Source organism: Canis lupus, chromosome 31 (assembly GCF_048164855.1).
Source record: "Canis lupus baileyi chromosome 31, mCanLup2.hap1, whole genome shotgun sequence".
In the NCBI taxonomy this organism is placed as follows: Eukaryota; Metazoa; Chordata; class Mammalia; order Carnivora; family Canidae; genus Canis; species Canis lupus.
Window position 1 is genome coordinate 32522924 of NC_132868.1, and position 21920 is coordinate 32544843.

Genomic DNA, 21920 nt, shown 5'->3' on the forward strand with positions numbered 1-21920 from the left:
CCTTCCCAAAGTCAGGTAAGTAAATCACTGTCTGGTTATTGTACTGTGTATTATATGTATGTGTTCATGATAAATGTCTCTAAGCTCAGAATATTTAGAAATATCTGGATTGCATCTTTAAATATTCAAATTCTGGAGTTTTTTTTTTTTCCTCTTAGAAATCAAGAGTTCTATTTATCAATAGATTTGTGTTTACCTCTCTTTGAGTATAAATTATATTCATTCTATATTTTAGCAATTATATTTTTAGTTCTATTCACTGTTTATTTCGTATGTGTATTTATTCATTTATCCATTAGTTAATTCCAGAAAGATGAGCTGAAGAGCAAGTAGTGCCCTATTTTAGTTCCCCTACTAGGTTTTATGTTCCTCTGGGGGAAAATTTCTACTTTAGTTTTCTTTATTTAACTACAAAAGTGCTGCTCCTATAGCAAGCCCTCAAATATACCTAAACTTGCTGGAAGAAAGTTGTGAAAGTGATGCACTCACTGCAATCAAGTAATTGTAAACTCATAGATTAACACCACCACTGTGCCTTGGACAATCTAGCTTTTCTTCCTTTTACATAATTCACAACCAATTATTTGACCAAATACTAAAAATACACACACCTGTCATTTCCAAGACTTTGGGAAAAAATAGTGTCCAGAATCGGCATTGTTGAGCACGCAGTTTAGTGTATACTCGTGGTGAATCTGTATTCAAGGTTAAATATTTTTGGTCAGTGTTTTCAAAGGCAGGCCATCTTGTGCTATTGTTCTGGGTTCCATCTGGATGTCTAAAAAAATTAAAAAGAGATGTTATAGTTCTACTGAAATCATTTTTATTTTTAAGTTTTTAAAAATATTTTATTTATTTATTTATTCATGAGAGACACAGAGAGAGGCAGACACATAGGCAGAGGGAGAAGCAAGGAGCCTGATGTGGGTACTTGATCCCAGGACACTGGGATCATATACTGAGCCAAAGGCAGAAGCTTAACCACAGAGCCAACTCAGGTGTCCCTGAAATCATTTTTAGATAGAAAGAATATTGTCTAAAAAACCAACAACAACTTTTAAAAAGTTAGAAAAAATGTGGATTTGTTTTGAAGATGTCAAGTTAAAATGAACTGGGTGGAATGTTTTCAGTAACTCGAAACACTAAATTAAAAGCATAGGAATGAAAATTTAAAGAATAACTTTCACATGCATTTCTGTTTACCATACAGGGAGAAAAAAATATTTCCTATTTCAAGAGTGCTGATGTTTTCTTCACACTTAAACATGCTCGAAGGGCAATGTTTCTTTTGTTTCATTTTCCCCCTTTACCTCAGACCCAATCTTCTCACAGCAAACATTAATGCCATCTACTCCATATCTTGCTTCCATGTCATTCCATATGTTCTTGCCATTACTGCCTGAGCTTGTGACCGATTACACAATTTATTATGTAATAACCATTACTGTAGGAAACTGCCTTCCGTCTCCCTTTCAAGTTGATCCTACAGTCTTATAGATCTGCTCACCAATGAAAATTGTTTCAGTAATTCCCCAATGAGTTCAGGTAAATTTACTGAATGTGGTGCCTCCCATATTTCCAAGCTTACTTTCAGAGAGTCTTTGTATGAGTCGACCAACAGGAATTCGAGACAGTTCCCTAGTAATTCCCTCCTCTGTTTCACCTCTTTGCCTTTGTGCAGCTATTCTGCTTAGAATCCCTTCTTTTCCCAAAGGTAATTCAGATTCTCTTTTTCATATTCTCTTTTTGTGCTGATATTTCCCATATCTTTATTGTGATTTTTGTATCAATAATACTTGGTTCTAATTTTTAGAAATGTATAGTTTGGGGTTTGTTTACATCTTTGTAGCACTCAAGAATGTCTTACCTAGATCGCACAAACATAAACTCAAAGAGTAAACATTTTGCAAGTGGCTCCAAATAGTTTAGTCCCTGGCAATTCTATAGATTTCCCTCTAATCTATTTTTATGCTATGATTATGAGTTAAACACTGCCCTAGGATTTGGAAATACAAATAAATATGGGAAACATATTTTCCCTCCGGGAATTTACAAGGAAGAACATTCATGAAAACAAAGAACCTGGTAGCCTAAACCAAACATAAACAAAGGGATACAAATTATCAGAAGAGGAAACAATCACTACCTGTTTAAAAGGTAATTACCTGAAGGAAGGAGATTCTAGCTTGAAGGAAGGAGAGTAAATAAGGAACCGAACCAGAAAGAGAAGTTGGGAAAGCTAGAGAAAGGGAACAGAATGAACATCGTTATAAATAATGAGTGTTTATCTCAGGTCAAAACACAATGAAAAAACTAGTTTCCTGGAATATAAGATAGAGGAGATTCTATTAAAGTCATAGATTTAGGACATTAGTGTTATCACATTAAGATCTAACAGCCTAGGAAAATGGTTTAGACTTTAACTGTAGGCATGTACCATTCTTGAGGGATTTTTGACTAAATGGCTTATTTTGAACATAACATTTTAGAAATGTTGACCTGGAGATTATCCAGAATAACCAAGAAGCCTATAAAATAGTCACAGCTTCTTCTATCATAAACGGAAGACTAAAGTGATAAGGATACGTAATTCATTCCTTTCTCTTAGATTCATCCTACCTTAAAGTAAAATCATGTAAGAAAAACTCTTGGTTGACCTCTTCTAAAAGTTCAGCACGTGAATTTCTTCATCATTAGGATAGCTCTGTGGATTGGTAACAGAAAGTTGGGAGCAGTGACAAGAGGTACAAGATTTCTTTTTTGCCACAGGCCTGTGAATCCAGTAGATTTTGGAGAGAGAAGCAAGCATTCACTGAGCATGGTTATCTAGAGCAGATTTTGCCATCAAGAACTTGTATCAAATAAGCACCACAAATTCATATTTTATCGTAGAAGCAACATATCCAACCATGAATTCAGGAGCTTTGGAGATAAATAGCTTCTTGATGGACTAGTTGATTTTATGTAGGAATTGGATGATTAAAAAAGAGTTATTAATAACCAGAGCTATTCAAGCTAAACCAATATCATAACAGGATTGAAACCTCCTGCTTTAGGGTATTATTTGAGAGAGGTCATGAAGAAAATTTCTCCAGATCACAGATGGCACACTTGTCTAGGTGAATTATGTAGTCTTTTCCCTTTCTTTTAAAGCTTTAGAAACTAACAAGTACAGCTGCTGGAGGCTGGATATGAAACCAGGAAAACCATTGGTCTGATTCGGTACAGCAATTCTTATGTTCCTAAATTGCCCACTTTCCTTCTAATTCCACTCTAATTAACTTATGGCACCATTTTAACTGCTCATTCATGTCTGGCTTCTGCAAATGGTGACTTGAACAAAGCTGACTCGTACTTGAGTTCAAGAGCAAAGCACTATTGGCACTGCCCGTGTTCATTTGACAAACTTTGTTCTGTGAAGTATCTGATGACATTCCAAAACGCAATTCAGAGATAATAAAATCCCTTTGCCTATGGATGCAGATACAGTTTTCAAAAAGTTATTGAAATAGCTATTGAAGTGATGGAGCATTTTACTGTATAATTTGAAGAAATCTTCAAAGACTTTAAAACTTAACAAGAGATATAATTCTCTTTCTATCTGCATCAATTAAAGCCTGTGAAATACAACATATTTCCCAGATACACAATTCTGAAACACTATATGAATTTAATCCCAAAATTATAAGGTATATTTAAACATCTTGGCTCTGTTATTTTTCAAAAATATTTCCTGCTCTTGTCACAAAATAAAGACTTTGAAGGGATAATACCTAAAATTTTCCATGAAACAGAGAAATCTTGCTCTATTTTTACTATGAGATTTTTGTTCTACTTTGTGGTATGCAAAAGTCGTCTAAAGATCATCTACTACACTTTTTCTCTTCGGTAGATTTGAAAAGTTTTCAAATGTGGCTTATTTAACAAAAAAGGCAGAGTATTTTCCTAACATCCATATTTCAGGAAATTACTTGCTTGTCATCGATATTTGAGCACAGAGTTGATCTTATTTTATGAGTAGATTTATAAAAAAAAGACATTAATTGACCCAGGATGTCTGATATGAAAAACTCGCATGTATTTAACTCCATATGTTTTCTTGGATTATAAATCTCAGGGTTGCCCATCAATTCTAACATAGGAATTAAGATTCTTTTTGAGTAAGAATTCAGAGACAATGATGTCTAGGCAAGCTATACAATGATTTTAAAGTAAATATATTTCAGTGTGCCTTACAATCTAATAAAATAAAGCCAGGATTAGTACTTGTAAATTAAATGGATATCCAAAATTTTCTACCGTCATGAGAGGGCAAAGGGAATACAGATTATATTGGATAATTTCTCAAATATACAAGTATTCATAGATTTATATTTTATGTCAAGTCACACTTTAATAATATTGCATTTTAATAATATTGCATTTTAATAATATTGCATTTAAAGAATAGAGGGGCTATAAGAGAATCTGAATTTAGAAAAACAAAATTCATCTATTCATTCAACCAATATTAATTGAGTGCATATTATGTCAGGCTTATTTAAGTCACAGAAAATCAACAAAAACAAAAATGGAAATTCTTGCCCATTGCAGTTTTCTCTCTTTGAGGAAGATAGACAATAAAAAGATAAATAAGGAAAATATATAATATATTAGATTGTAAGAGTTGCTAGAGAGGGGACAGTGATGAAGGAATAGGTAGTAATGAATTTCCTTGCCCTTTGCCCATAGTTCCTGCGAGATAACCTCTAAATCTTTGGAATTTTGCCCTATATCTAATGGTTTACACTAACAAAGCAACTCATGGTGAGCACCTTACAGCTTTTAATAAAGGCATGACTCAGGATGGGCCTGCTCACACTGATGATCTTGTGGAAGGAACAGCCATGCCAGGAGACCAACCATGTGATTAGAAGGGTGGGACTTTGAGTCTGGTGATATCAACCTGACCTCCAGGAAGGGAGGGGGCTGAAGATTGAGTTCAACCACAATGGCTAATGATTTAATTAATTATACCTATATAATGAAACTACAATGACACTCTGGACCTCAAGCTCAGGTGAGCTTCCTTGGGCTAGCTGTAGTCCATGCGCACATTGACACAATTAATGCCCTGAAGGTAATGCATCTCTGAGGTGATAGAAGCTTTACCTTTGGAATTCAGTGAGTAGTACCAGATGCTACTTAAGTGTCTCTTCTTTTGACTGGTTCTGATATATATCCTTTTATTATATAAAAATCAGAATTATAAATATAGCACCCTCCTGAGTTCTGTGAGTCATTCTAGGGCATGATTAAATCTGAAGAAGTCCTTAGGGATCTCAAATGTATAGCCAGCTAGTCTGAAGTGAGGGTGGCCCTGGTGACCTTGAACTTGCAACTGGTGTCAGAAATCTTGGGCCAACTTGGAAGTCTGAAGGCCTAAGCCCTTAACCTTGGTTTTGGCTACCTCTGGGTAGAGAAACTCTGCAATATTTGATAAGAAAGGAACTTTTAAGTGGAGATTTGAAGGAGAGGAGTGAGGGCATTTTTGGAGGAAGAGCATTTCAACAGAAGGAATAGAAAGCAAAGGGTATAAGACAGATGAGCGTCTGAAGTTTAACATGAAAAGTGAGTGAGGGAGTGTGGCTAGAGTGGAGCCAGCTAGGGAGGGAGTAGTCTGAGGCAAGACTGGAGAGGTGACAGGAGGCCACATTATTTAGTGACCTGTAGGTCCTTGTAAGCTTTTTATGTCTACTCTCAAGGAAGAAGTAATTGGAGGGTTTGCACAAAGAAAGGACAAGGTCTCACTTAATATTTTTCAAAAGATCATCTGGCTGGAGTTCTGGGAATAGTCTGCAGAGAATCCAAGGCCAGAGGCAGGAACACCAGCTAGGAAACTACTGGAATAATTTAGGTGAGAGATGATGGTTGCATGAACAGGGAGGTAGGAGTAGAAATTGAGACAAGTGTTTAGATCTTGAATGTATTTTGAAGGTATCTAACACCCTTGCAATTAGGCAATGGTGTAGAAATAGAGAGAAGGCAAGGATGGCACTAAGGATTCTGGCCAGAGAAATTGGAAGGATGAATGGAGTTGCCATTACTGAGATAGAAACTGCTGCAAGAACATGTTTGAAGGAAAATATTGAGAATTCAGCTCTTCACATATTAAATTTGAGATCCAAATACAGATTGGAATTTAGTAGTAACTTTTATTTTACTGAGGGAATCCCTGCCTTCCAAATGGATTCACAAGCTTTTTAATGTAGTATTTCTCAGGAACACCAAAATTGTGATGCAATTTCCAAATTTCAATATAGAAATGACATCTAGAAATATACACATGGTGATTTATTAATTCATAGGATACATAGCACATGTCACTTCCTGGATCGTAGCTCTTTGTTCTATGCTTATCCTACCATCTCTTTAGATCTTCCCTTGATGACTCCATTAAAATAGCCAATCTTAATTTCCTCATATTTCTTTTTTTTCCAATTTTCATTTAAATTCCAATTAGTTAACATACAGGGTAATATTAGTTTCAAGTGTACAATATAGTGTTTCAACACTTGCATCCAACACCCAGTACTTGCTACAGCAAGTGCCCTCCTTAGTCCCTATCACCTATTTTACCCAACCCCCACCCACCTTCTCTCTGGGTTTGTTCTCAGTTTGTTCTCTAGAGTTAAGAGTCTATTTCTTGGTTTGCCTCCCTCTCTTTTTTCTTTTCCTTTTGTTTATTTGTTTGTCTCTTGAATTCCACATATGAATGAAATTATATGGTATTTGTCTTTCTCTGTCTGACTTATTTCACTTAGTAATTTCTAACTCCAACCATGTTGTTACCAATGGCAAGATTTCATTATTTTTTATGGCTGAGAAATATTCAAAACTGATTTTAACTGTAATTTTTTTTCTTCCCTTATTACAGAGTGCTATGGTCTGAATGGTTGTGTGCTCCTGAAATAAGGTGATGGTACTAGGAGCTAGAGACTTTGGGAGATGTTTTAGCTGTAAGGGCAGGCCCTCACGAATGGGATTGGGGCCTTTATCTAAGAGGCTTCAGAGGGATTCTTTGTCCCTTCCACTATATGAGGACACAGTGAGAAGGAGCTGGCTATCCATTGGGTCCTCACCAGAAGGAGACCATGCTAGTGACTTAATCTTGGACTTCTAGTCTCCAGAACTGTCAACAATAAATTTCTGTCATTTATAAACTAACACATCTATGATATTTTGTTATAGTGGCCAGAATGGATCAAGACAGAGGGTAAGTTCCATGCAAAACATCATTTGGCTGTTTTGTTTACAACCTGGAATTATGCCTGTCTTATAGTATCTAGGCAAGAAATATGAATAGAAAAATAAGAAACATCACAACGGATAGTTCAAGTTAGCTCATTTTTGTTTAACTATTGTGAATCTTCACATTTAAAAACTACCACCACGTGAGAAATTATACTCAAAGATGATCTTTTCTTCAATTTTAGTAAAATCAGTATCTGGATCCAAATAATATGAAATTATTCTTCAAATAAGTTTTTTAATATGGCTATAAGAGACCATGGGATAGTTTTAACACATGCCTTACACGTAAACTATTTTTATTATGATAGTTTAACATGTAAATAAGATAATTGATAACATAAACTTGTGCCTAGAAGATTGACATTTAACAAGGGAGATGTGCAGATTTAGTATTATTAGAAAAAGAATTAGGAACCAATTGAGCAAAAAGAAAATAAAAAGGAGACATTTATTTAGTATGATTAGTAGTTGTATAACAACAATGAAATTTTCACAAGATGCTTCTGTTATTTTGACATATTTATATAAAGAACAGGCAAAGAAATTTTCAAATAGTAAACAAACTTTAATATTTAACTATATGATGATAAATATGAATCCACAATATAATCTTTCAGAAAAATATGAAGACACTGGTAAAACAGTGGTGCTGCTAAATAGCAAAGGATAAAATCCTGTTTCTCTCAAGATCATATTTTTTGCTTCATTTTGTATAGGAAACTCCTTAGGATAAATACAGACATTAAAGACATTTTGAAGTAGTTTTTGATTCCTTCTAGAGGAATTTTATGTGACTATATTATATCTATAAATTTGACCAAGTGCCATTGCTGATTTCATTTAAGTGTTTTAGAATCTCTTCAATCTTTAAAACTGACCCAACAATAGTTTTCTTAAATGAAAAAAAGTAATTGTACACTTATTCTTAATCATATAACTGACTAAATATCACTGAATTCTATTCAATGCAACTTAGTATTAATTTATGAATGCATTCTCAATAATTTATTCATATTGGCTCCATTTGATTGGTTTCATAAAACTTATACTGAATTTTCTGGTTTCCAATCAGCTTCTAAGATGAATCTTTAAAGACAAATATAATCATTTAAATATTTTTTTGCGGCGAGGAGCCGGGCTGAGGCCGGCGCGAGTGTCCCCAGGACAGGAGAGGCCCGTCCCGGAGGAGCAGGAGCTGCACCGACCTTCCCGGGCGGAAAGGGGCTCGCAGGGAGGTGGAGCAGGACCCAGGAGGGCGGGGATGCCCTCGGGCTCCCGGGGACAGTAACAGCAACTGCGCGCCCAGGAGAGTGCGCCGAGCTCCCTAAGGGCTGCAGCGCGGGCGGCGGGACCCGGCGGGACCGGAGCAGCCAGGAGGGGCTCGGGCGGCGGCTCTGCGGAGGGGGCTGCGGCCCCGGGAGCAGCTCGGAGGGGCTCGGGCAGAGGAAGAGGCTCCGTGCGGAGGGGGCTGCGCGGTTCCAGGAGCAGCTCGGAGGGGCTCGGGCGGCGGCTCCGCGGAGGGGGTTGCGCGGCCCGGGAGCGTGAATCCAACAGCGCAGGCCCCGGAGCACAGGGCGCCGGGACACAGCCCAGGATCCCGCCTCCCCCGGGACAGGCAGAGGCCGGGAGGGCCCAGGACAGCCAGGACGCTCCTGCCCCAGCTGAGCAGATCAGCGGCCCCGCCCGGAGCCTCCAGGCCCTGCAGACGGAGTTCCTGCCGGAGCTGAATCCAGGTTTCCAGAGCTGCCCCGCCACTGGGGCTGTTCCTCCTGCGGCCTCACGGGGTAAACAACCCCCACTGAGCCCTGCACCAGGCAGGGGCACAGCAGCTCCCCCAACTGCTAACACCTGAAAATCAGCACAGCAGGCCCCTCCCCCAGAACACCAGCTACACTGACGGACAACTTCCAGGAGAAGCCAAGGGACTTAAAGAACACAGAATCAGAAGATACTCCCCGGTGGTTCTTTTTTTGTTTGTTTGTTTTTGTTTTTGTTTTTGTTTTGTTTTGCTTTTTGATTTGTTTCCTTCCCACACCCCCTTTTTTTCTCCTTTCTTTTTCTTTCTCTTTTTCTTTTTTTTTTTTTCTTCCCTTTTTTTTTCTCTTTCTCTTTTCTTTCCTTCTTTCTCTCCTCTCTTTTTCTCTTTTTCCCAATACAACTTGCTTTGGCCACTCTGCACTGAGCAAAATGACTAGAAGGAAAACCTCACCTCAAAAGAAAGAATCAGAAACAGTCCTCTCTCCCACAGAGTTACAAAATCTGGATTACAATTCAATGTCAGAAAGCCAATTCAGAAGCACTATTATACAGCTACTGGTGGCTCTAGAAAAAAGTATAAAGGACTCAAGAGACTTCATGACTGCAGAATTTAGAGCTAATCAGGCAGAAATTAAAAATCAATTGAATGAGATGCAATCCAAACTAGAAGTCCTAACGACGAGGGTTAACGAGGTGGAAGAACGAGTGAGTGACCTAGAAGACAAGTTGATAGCAAAGAGGGAAGCTGAGGAAAAAAGAGACAAACAATTAAAAGACCATGAAGATAGATTAAGGGAAATAAACGACAGCCTGAGGAAGAAAAACCTACGTTTAATTGGGGTTCCCGAGGGCGCCGAAAGGGACAGAGGGCCAGAATATGTATTTGAACAAATTCTAGCTGAAAACTTTCCTAATCTGGGAAGGGAAACAGGCATTCAGATCCAGGAAATAGAGAGATCCCCCCCTAAAATCAATAAAAACCGTTCAACACCTCGACATTTAATTGTGAAGCTTGCAAATTCCAAAGATAAGGAGAAGATCCTTAAAGCAGCAAGAGACAAGAAATCCCTGACTTTTATGGGGAGGAGTATTAGGGTAACAGCAGACCTCTCCACAGAGACCTGGCAGGCCAGAAAGGGTCCTATTCAGGATATATTCAGGGTCCTAAATGAGAAGAACATGCAACCAAGAATACTTTATCCAGCAAGGCTCTCATTCAAAATGGAAGGAGAGATAAAGAGCTTCCAAGACAGGCAGCAACTAAAAGAATTATGTGACCTCCAAACCAGCTCTGCAAGAAATTTTAAGGGGGCCTCTTAAAATTCCCCTTTAAGAAGAAGTTCAGTGGAACAGTCCACAAAAACAAAGACTGAATAGATATCATGATGACACTAAACTCATATCTCTCAATAGTAACTCTGAATGTGAACGGGCTTAATGACCCCATCAAAAGGCGCAGGGTTTCAGACTGGATAAAAAAGCAGGACCCATCTATTTGCTGTCTACAAGAGACTCATTTTAGACAGAAGGACACCTACAGCCTGAAAATAAAAGGTTGGAGAACCATTTACCATTCGAATGGTCCTCAAAAGAAAGCAGGGGTAGCCATCCTTATATCAGATAAACTAAAATTTACCCCAAAGACTGTAGTGAGAGATGAAGAGGGACACTATATCATACTTAAAGGATCTATTCAACAAGAGGACTTAACAATCCTCAATATATATGCTCCGAATGTGGGAGCTGCCAAATATATAAATCAATTATTAACCAAAGTGAAGAAATACTTAGATAATAATACACTTATACTTGGTGACTTCAATCTAGCTCTTTCTATACTCGATAGGTCTTCTAAGCAAAACATCTCCAAAGAAACGAGAGCTTTAAATGATACACTGGACCAGATGGATTTCACAGATATCTACAGAACTTTACATCCAAACTCAACTGAATACACATTCTTCTCAAGCGCACATGGAACTTTCTCCAGAATAGACCACATATTGGGTCATAAATCGGGTCTGAACCGATACCAAAAGATTGGGATTGTCCCCTGCATATTCTCGGACCATAATGCCTTGAAATTAGAACTAAATCACAACAAGAAGTTTGGAAGGACCTCAAACACATGGAGGTTAAGGACCATCCTGCTAAAAGATAAAAGGGTCAACCAGGAAATTAAGGAAGAATTAAAAAGATTCATGGAAACTAATGAGAATGAAGATACAACCGTTCAAAATCTTTGGGATGCAGCAAAAGCAGTCCTAAGGGGGAAATACATCGCAATACAAGCATCCATTCAAAAACTGGAAAGAACTCAAATACAAAAGCTAACCTTACACATAAAGGAGCTAGAGAAAAAACAGCAAATAGATCCTACACCCAAGAGAAGAAGGGAGTTAATAAAGATTCGAGCAGAACTCAACGAAATCGAGACCAGAAGAACTGTGGAACAGATCAACAGAACCAGGAGTTGGTTCTTTGAAAGAATTAATAAGATAGATAAACCATTAGCCAGCCTTATTAAAAAGAAGAGAGAGAAGACTCAAATTAATAAAATCATGAATGAGAAAGGAGAGATCACTACCAACACCAAGGAAATACAAGCGATTTTAAAAACATATTATGAACAGCTATACGCCAATAAATTAGGCAATCTAGAAGAAATGGACGCATTCCTGGAAAGCCACAAACTACCAAAACTGGAACAGGAAGAAATAGAAAACCTGAACAGGCCAATAACCAGGGAGGAAATTGAAGCAGTCATCAAAAACCTCCCAAGACACAAGAGTCCAGGGCCAGATGGCTTCCCAGGAGAATTTTATCAAACGTTTAAAGAAGAAATCATACCTATTCTCCTAAAGCTGTTTGGAAAGATAGAAAGAGATGGAGTACTTCCAAATTCGTTCTATGAAGCCAGCATCACCTTAATTCCAAAGCCAGACAAAGACCCTGCCAAAAAGGAGAATTACAGACCAATATCCCTGATGAACACGGATGCAAAAATTCTCAACAAGATACTGGCCAATAGGATCCAACAGTACATTAAGAAAATTATTCACCATGACCAAGTAGGATTTATCCCCGTGACACAAGGCTGGTTCAACACCCGTAAAACAATCAATGTGATTCATCATATCAGCAAGAGAAAAACCAAGAACCATATGATCCTCTCATTGGATGCAGAGAAAGCATTTGACAAAATACAGCATCCATTCCTGATCAAAACTCTTCAGAGTGTAGGGATAGAGGGAACATTCCTCGACATCTTAAAAGCCATCTATGAAAAGCCCACAGCAAATATCATTCTCAATGGGGAAGCACTGGGAGCCTTTCCCCTAAGATCAGGAACAAGACAGGGATGTCCACTCTCACCACTGCTATTCAACATAGTACTGGAAGTCCTAGCCTCAGCAATCAGACAACAAAAAGACATTAAAGGCATTCAAATTGGCAAAGAAGAAGTCAAACTCTCCCTCTTCGCCGATGACATGATACTCTACATAGAAAACCCAAAAGTCTCCACCCCAAGATTGCTAGAACTCATACAGCAATTCGGTAGCGTGGCAGGATACAAAATCAATGCCCAGAAGTCAGTGGCATTTCTATACACTAACAATGAGACTGAAGAAAGAGAAATTAAGGAGTCAATCCCATTTACAATTGCACCCAAAAGCATAAGATACCTAGGAATAAACCTCACCAAAGATGTAAAGGATCTATACCCTCAAAACTATAGAACACTTCTGAAAGAAATTGAGGAAGACACAAAGAGATGGAAAAATATACCATGCTCATGGATTGGCAGAATTAATATTGTGAAAATGTCAATGTTACCCAGGGCAATATACACGTTTAATGCAATCCCTATCAAAATACCATGGACTTTCTTCAGAGAGTTAGAACAAATTATTTTAAGATTTGTGTGGAATCAGAAAAGACCCCGAATAGCCAGGGGAATTTTAAAAAAGAAAACCATATCTGGGGGCATCACAATGCCAGATTTCAGGTTGTACTACAAAGCTGTGGTCATCAAGACAGTGTGGTACTGGCACAAAAACAGACACATAGATCAATGGAACAGAATAGAGAATCCAGAAGTGGACCCTGAACTTTATGGGCAACTAATATTCGATAAAGGAGGAAAGACTATCCATTGGAAGAAAGACAGTCTCTTCAATAAATGGTGCTGGGAAAATTGGACATCCACATGCAGAACAATGAAACTAGACCACTCTCTTTCACCATACACAAAGATAAACTCAAAATGGATGAAAGATCTAAATGTGAGACAAGATTCCATCAAAATCCTAGAGGAGAACACAGGCAACACCCTTTTTGAACTCGGCCATAGTAACTTCTTGCAAGATACATCCACGAAGGCAAAAGAAACAAAAGCAAAAATGAACTATTGGGACTTCATCAAGATAAGAAGCTTTTGCACAGCAAAGGATACAGGCAACAAAACTCAAAGACAACCTACAGAATGGGAGAAGATATTTGCAAATGACATATCAGATAAAGGGCTAGTTTCCAAGATCTATAAAGAACTTATTAAACTCAACACCAAAGAAACAAACAATCCAATCATGAAATGGGCAAAAGACATGAACAGAAATCTCACAGAGGAAGACATAGACATGGCCAACATGCATATGAGAAAATGCTCTGCATCACTGGCCATCAGGGAAATACAAATCAAAACTACAATGAGATACCACCTCACACCAGTGAGAATGGGGCAAATTAACAAGGCAGGAAACAACAAATGTTGGAGAGGATGCGGAGAAAAGGGAACCCTCTTACACTGTTGGTGGGAATGTGAACTGGTGCAGCCACTCTGGAAAGCTGTGTGGAGGTTCCTCAAACAGTTAAAAATATACCTGTCCTACGACCCAGCAGTTGCACTGTTGGGGATTTACCCCAAAGATACAAATGCAATGAAACACCGGGACACCTGCACCCCGATGTTTCTAGCAGCAATGGCCACGATAGCCAAACTGTGGAAGGAGCCTCGGTGTCCAACGAAAGATGAATGGATAAAGAAGATGTGGTTTATGTATACAATGGAATATTACTCAGCTATTAGAAATGACAAATACCCACCATTTGCTTCAACGTGGATGGAACTGGAGGGTATTATGCTGAGTGAAGTAAGCCAGTCGGAGAAGGACAAACATTATATGTTCTCATTCATTTGGGGAATATAAATAATAGTGAAAGGGAATATAAGGGAAGGGAGAAGAAATGTGTGGGAAATATCAGAAAGGGAGACAGAACGTAAAGACTGCTAACTCTGGGAAACGAACTAGGGGTGGTAGAAGGGGAGGAGGGCGGGGGGTGGGAGTGAATGGGTGACGGGCACTGGGTGTTATTCTGTATGTTAGTAAATTGAACACTAATAAAAAAAAAAAAAGAAAAAAAATAAATATTTTTTTGCATATATAGACACATAAACACACAGGCATGCATATTTCCATGAATCTGAATCCCAGCATCGTGTGTATATGTGTATGTGTGTCTGTATGGATTCTGCAGCTTGAATATTAGAGGCAAAACAATTGAACAAATATCACTCACATACAAATTTAATTTATATCATCCTATTGAAACTCACAATAGATATACCATGTTATATAAGAGATTCTTTTTCTTTTTTTAAAGATTTTATTTATTTATTCATGAGAGACACACAGAGAGAGAGACAGAGGCAGAGGGAGAAGCAGGCTCCATGCAGGGAGCCCGACGTGGGACTCGATCCCAGTCTCCAAGGTCATGCCTTGGGCTGAAGGCAGCGCTAAGCCGCTGAGCCACTGGGGCTGCCCTATACCATGTTATATAGATTTTGGGTTTTAGAGCAAATCACATCTTATTTACTTTTGCATATTCAGCATCTGTCATAAGGCTGCACAGAAAGTATATACTCTATAAATGCTTGCTGAAATACCTAACTGAATAGCCTTCAGAATTTTGGATATATTTTAGATTAATTCAGTATCAGTTATAAAATACTAAATTTTCACTGTATTAGGAGAGAGGAATTAAATTTAATCTCATGAGTTAAGATGACAAAGAAGGCTTGTAAATAATACTATTTTCAGATTGAAAACTTGAAAACTCATTGATTCTTCAGTGTCGGAAGTAATAATCCATTTGATGTCAAAGTCCTACATCAACTGGAGTCACAATATGCTTGAGTTTCTTGTAAGCCTTATTTACAAACTGAAACTCGATTCTTTTCCAAGGCTCATTTATGCCCCTCATCTGCCCTCACTGCAGTTCGTTAGAAAGATTTTTATGATTGTACTGTTTTCCCTCTGTAGGCAATCAGGGTAAAAATATTAGTTACTAAAGCAATATGTAGTGTATAATAATATAGTTGTGCATAGAAAGATTTTTATAAGTAGATTATTTGCAATTTATATTTAATGCAAATATTTAAATCTAGTTCACTTTTGTTATTTGCTTCCTTCTGCCTCCTGACATTTCCATTGCAAACTGTGGACATGAGAGAAGTAATGATTGAAGAACAATTCCCTAGATTCATTGGTTTGTTAAGTTTCCTCCTTACTTCAACAGGTTTGTTTTTCTAGGTAGGAACCTGGGTACCCAGAGGGGCAGGATTGTATTAGTACCTGAGAAGTTGTCCGTGATTCAGAAATGCTCTAACAAGGACTTCTTGCATCTGCACCTTTTGCGTGGGTAGAGTCCATGGTCAAGTTGGTTATTAAATTTTTATTATTTCATCATCCCTAAGTAGAGAATTGGGATACATTCTCAACCTCACCGAAAAATAGGGATACGGATCTTTATGAGAGAAAGAGACAACGGAAGAAGGGGAAGAGAGAGGAAGAGAATGGAAGAAAAGAAAAGAATCCTAAAGGAAATATGTAAACTGTATGATCCTGCAACCGAATCTGCTCAAAAGGCAAAACATATCAATGGGCTAAACCTTCTAGGGAAGAAAAAAAAAGGGATTTATTTTCACTCAACATTAATAAAAAGAAACAGGTGACATTTCCTTAAATAAATCCCATTAGGGAAGTGAGATATGTTTAATTGCAGATCATCTTCTAACTTTAAGAATAATTAGCAACTGCTGTAACTGAAGGTATGCAGATTCTAGGCTGAGGTGTCAGTCCCGGCAATAAGCATAGGCCAATTATGATATAAGGTAGCTAGAAATGTGCCATAAAAGTAGATGCCTGGGAAGTAAGAAAGAAACATCCTATTTAAAGGATAATCCTAAAAAGCCAAGCTGGTGAATATTGCGTATAAAGTGAGAGCTCTTGAGTACGTCCTGGTGTCAGGAGCCTTCTCTAAACCTTTGTTTTTTTATTTATTTTTTATTTTTTTAACTAATACCTAACAAAGAACCTGGCACTGATTATCAATCAGTATTGTTGGACTTAATTATATTTAAGAAAATAATAGAGAAGAGAGTAAATAAATATCCCAAATACACACAACTTGTTTCTCATTTAAATCCAAATCTAGATCTCCCTACACATCTTCACCTTTGCTGAGGTGTAGTATTTTTTTTTCCTATATTTGTAAGTAGGAAGAAGATGCTCACTTTAAGGCACATTTTCTGTTTCATAAGAACTTCTACACCTTAATTAGTATTTAAAAGTTCCATTGTACTTAACCTACTTTCCTAAATACTTCACTGGAATAGTTGGATAGAGTCATGCAAATAAATTGTTTCCCAATGCTCAGTTCCCATTTAGCAATTGGGTTGCCCTGCACATCTTCAGTTGTTCATCAGCTGAAAGGGCAAAAGGTTGCCAAACAAAAGATCTCTAAGATCTTTACTATTCTGGCAAAGTATGGTATGATGGATGAACAAAGCTTTCATGGTCTGGAAGATTATTCTTTCTTCTTTCCTCTGCATTGTTTGGACAGAAGGATTTGCTTATCTGGCCAGTTAAAGAGGAATACCAGACAATGTGTAGTCTCTTCCAAGGCTCCAGAAAATGAAAGAGGTTCCAGAAAATGAACTGGGCTGAGCACTAGACTGATTTATTGATTTATTTAGCATTTTAAAAAGTTTTTATTTAAATTCCAGTTAGTTAACATACAGGGTAATATAAGCTTCAGGTGCACAGTACAGCGATTCAGCACTTCCATGGGATCCCCAGTGCTAATCACAGGAAATGCCCTCCTTAATCCCCATCATCTATTGTACCCAACCTCCCACCCATCTGTCTTCTGGTAGCCATCAGTTTATTCTCTATGGTTAGGAGTCTATTTCTTGGTTGGCCTCCACTTCTCTTTCTTTCCCCCCTTTGTCTATTTCCTGAATTCCATATATGAATGAAATAATATGTATTTGTCTTTCTCTATCTGACTTATTCCTTAGCAGGATAATTTCTAGCTCCATCCACACTGTTGCAAATGACAAGATTTCATTATTTTTTTATGGAGGAGTAATATTCCATTATATGAATACACCACCACTTCTCTACCCATTTATCAGACAATGGATATTTGGGCTCTTTCTACAGTTTGGCTATTGTTGTTGCTGCTATAAATATCAGGGTGCATGTGCCCCTTTGAATCAATATTTTTATATCCTCTGGGTAAATACCTACTAGTGCAATTGCTGGATTCTTTACTGAGGAAACTTCATATTGTTTTCCAGAGTGGCTGTACCAGTTTGCATTCCCATCAACGTGTAAGAGGGTTCCCCTTTCTCCACATCCTCACCAACCCCTGTTGTATAGTGTGTTGTTGATTTTAGCCATTCTCACAGGTGTAAAGTGAAATCTCATGGTAGTTTTGATTTGTATTTTGTTGATGATCAGTGATGTTGAACATCTTCTCATGTGTTTCATGTTTTCATGTTTCCATATGTTTTCTTCGGAGAAATGTCTGTTCATGTCTTCTGCCCATTTTTAAATTGGCTATTCATGATTGGGTGTTGAGTTTTATAAGTTCTTTGTATGTTTTAGGTAGCAACTCTTTATCAAATATCTTCTTCCAACCTGTAGGTTGCCTTTTAGTTTCATTGACTATTTCCTCCACTGTGCAGAGGCTTAGAGAGAAGCAGAAACCTATTCTTCCTCTCTTTCTCTCCTCTTTCCTTCTTTTCTTTCTTCTTTTTTATTAGCTTGGCAAGTGCATCCAGATATCTTGCCTAATTTCCAAGTGTCAAAATGCACCATATTGTACCTATTTTGTTTTCTAGTGACAGTAGAGCAAGCGCTATCATTTGGATATGCTTACATGATTAGAGGCTACAGTCCAAGGGTCTGTAGAAAGTTCAAAAGCACTTTCACATAATGGCATCAATTACGGATAAGAACATAATCCCAAACTTGAAACAAATTGGCTTCTCTTTTGAGTCTTCAAATTCTACCAGTTTTGCTGTTCTTCGTGTTCATTTGCTCTAGTCTCTGCCATAAAATTAATGGCAGTGAGCCCACAGTTTCAGGAATAAGCCTAGGAAGTGCCAAGAAAAAGTCCTGGAAACTTAGTTTTGTAGTAGCATATATAAGTCTTAAAATAGCTGGATTTTAAGGGAACACTTAAACATTAGAAGGGACTTGGGAAATCAAATGCTCTAAGAAAATTATACAAAATTGTAATTATTGCAATTTTTTTTCCTTAATGGGTAGTTTGAGCTTATCAAATAATTCTCCTTGAATTCCAAGTTATTTTCCTTATATCACTATTCACTGGAGGTCCCTATAGTTGAGTAATCACTTCCATTAGACTGAAAAGCTCCATGAGAGCAGAGAACGTGACTGTTTGTTCATTCCAGTGCCTAATAAAGTCAGTGCTCAGTAAAGCTACTTGGTAAAGGTTTTACCTACTAGAACTTGCTTAAGTAAGCAAACCATTAAACTGATTGTACTGGAACTTGGTGTAATTTTATGTATAGATATGCAAATATAAATTTTTAATGTGCAAAGAAAGATTTAGCTAAATGATGGATATATTGCAAAAGAAAATTTAAAAAATATGTGTATGTGATTTTATTTATATACATATACAAGGCATTGTTTCTAGGGAAAATAAAGTAAAAGAAACAAATGTGCCACATTAAGGTACATGGAGAGCAATTAATATCATTTTTGGAGAAAACTGTCAGCATGAGAAATAATTTAAGTATATTTTATTGTAATATGCATACATACGGAGCTTCAAAATATGCTTAAATGAATTTTCCAAAGTGAGTACCCAAGCATATTGAATTTCAAAAACATGAAAATAGTTATACATACAAAATAGTCTTATTTTATTTCAATGAAAGGTGAAAACATTTGATCTAAGTGATATTAAATCTTTGTGAACATTGGAGAGATAACAGTACTTATGTGTTTGCTACCTACCATATAAAATATGATATTGTTTTTCAAGAATTTTTGTATTACATTAATCATTTGCCCAATAATTAGTAAATTAAATTTTTTCCTATCCACAGTTTCCATTATTTAAAACTTTTTTTCCGATCCACAGTTTCCATTATTTAAAACTTTTAAAACTTTTATTTATTTATTTTTTATTTTTTTATTTTTATTTTTTTTAAGATTTTATTTATTTATTCATGAGAGAGACACTGAGAGAGAGAGAGAGGCAGAGACACAGGCAGAGGAAGAAGCAGAGGGAGAAGCAGGCTCTGTGCAGGGAGCCCGATGTGGGACTCGATCCCGGGACTCCAGGATCATGCCCTGAGCCGAAGGCAGGCGCTAAACCACTGAGCCACTCAGGGATCCCCACTTTAAAACTTTTATTTTTTATTTTATTTTATTTTATTTATTTATTTATTTATTTTTTTACTTTAAAACTTTTAAAACCCATTTCAGTCTCCAATGATTTCTTATTAAAGTATTACATTTTACTATTTATTAGCATGGAGTTGGAAATATTTCATAATCAATGATTTTGCCATTCTTAACTCTTTTCTGGATATTTTTTTCTAACTTTTCTGTTACTTAAATATCTTTTTTTTTTTTTTTTTTTTTTTTACTCAAAGATGAATAAGTTTCTTGAAATAATGCTGTCTAATCTCCTGTGCAGTGTTTTATTTTTTTCTAAATCTGCATAAAGCACTTTCCATAATAGGATGTGCCTCACATTCTGGTGAAGGTCATTCCAATCCCTGAGAATTTTATTCACTACTAACTCTACCTGATAGAACAGAACTGTATTCAGGTCCTACTAGAATTCCAGGCATGGGGGCTATTTTTTAGTCTTTCTCAGAGAGAAATAAGTGTTTTTTTTAATACTAAGCTAAAAAATATATCTATATGAATTTTGCACAAAGGTTCTCTGCTTTGTGTCTACATAGAATATACCTAAACTGTCTTTTATAATGCAATTTTTATTTTACTTAAAGCCAGATACACTCACCCCCTCAGCAAACACCTTTTTGTTGACCTTCAGAAGAAACATAAGCTTTTCATTTGTGAGACAATGAGGTTATTCTTAATCAAAGATGTATCACATTGATAGTGTTCTGTTGAATTTTTTAATCCACAAAAAATATCAAACTAGTTTTTCTTCAGGAAGCTGTTATTTATTCATTGAATTATATTGCATAGCTTGTGCCAGGAACTCCTCTCTAGACAATGGATATGGTAGTGAGTAGGACTGAGAAGGTCCATGATCACAGAGATCCATTATTTTAATTTGTGGAGATAGAGAATACATAAACAAAGTGATAGATATTAAAATAGATATTAAACATTCAGATAGTAATAATGTCTATGAAAGAAACAAGTAGTATAACCAACATTTTTGGGAAGTATGTACTAATTCAGAACTGGTTATTTACTGAGTCATAGAAAAGAGTCTGAGGTGAACTGAAGGATATTGAAAGCAAACCTTACTTTATGTGCTGCATCTTGACTCTAGCTTCCCGGCCTTTCCTTACAAAAGGAAATGTGGGAAGGATGAACAGAGTGGACTGTGCAGTTCTCATAGATGCTAAATACAGCTCAGACAATTCCTTCTAGACTCTTCCTTAGTGACGATGATGAATGTAACTTCTGAATGACTTGCAAATTGCAGTCAAGTCAGTCACAGGATTTTATTTCTTATATCCAAAGCAGATGTACCATAATAAGAGCTAAAAAGATAATTATTTTATGCTTGCAAGTAGGGTTTAATAACTTATGAATATAAAGGAAGTGTTCCTTGGACACTATTTCATGAATTTTATGCAAAAATATCTGAGGTAATGCTGAAGAATTAAAAATATTTTCTCTATTAAATTGTGTAGTATTTTATGATTAAAGCTAAAGAAATAATTATCTGGCTATGATCAGATATATTTTTAATATTTTATATGAATATATAATTATGAAGTAAATGTAAATTGTGAAATATAGCATCTAAAATTAATAAATATATGTATTTGAAATTACAAATCCTAAAATGTCCTTAATCTGAGAGGTGAGATTAGAAATTTTTTTTTTACATAGATATAGTAGCTATATAAAGAAGATAAGGAGTATCCCTGCCAACAATATATTTATCTCACCATTTATAGTTTTCTAAACTGTTATTTCAGGTACCATAATTTAGAAACAATTTTAGTATCAAGAAATGAGGCAGAAAGAAAAAAAAAAAAAGAAATGAGGCAGAAGGAGTATTTATTGAAAATGTTATAGGCTGCGTGACCTTAGGCACTTTGCCTAAACCCTCCAATCATCAACTTATTTGTAAAATAGGAATATGAATGCATTTTGCATAGGTTAGTTGTAAAGAATGCATGAAATTCCTATGCAAGACACTTAAAGTCATATCAGTGTCTTGATAAAATATTTAATAAATGACAAGTGTGATGATGAAGTGGATGACAACAGCAACAGTAAAGATAACAGTGTTCTACAACCACCAAAACCATTCTGGCTATTTCT

General features: G+C 36.7%; 1 protein-coding gene across 1 annotated transcript in view; it reads right to left on the minus strand.

Annotated features, from left to right (window-relative positions):
* Positions 1–21920, minus strand: part of BCHE (butyrylcholinesterase) — a 65222-nt gene that overhangs the window by 6409 nt on the left and 36893 nt on the right. The window contains exon 3 of the mRNA XM_072807960.1: positions 612–778. Coding sequence (XP_072664061.1) covers positions 612–778 — 167 coding nt within the window. The remainder of the gene's footprint in view (positions 1–611; positions 779–21920) is intronic.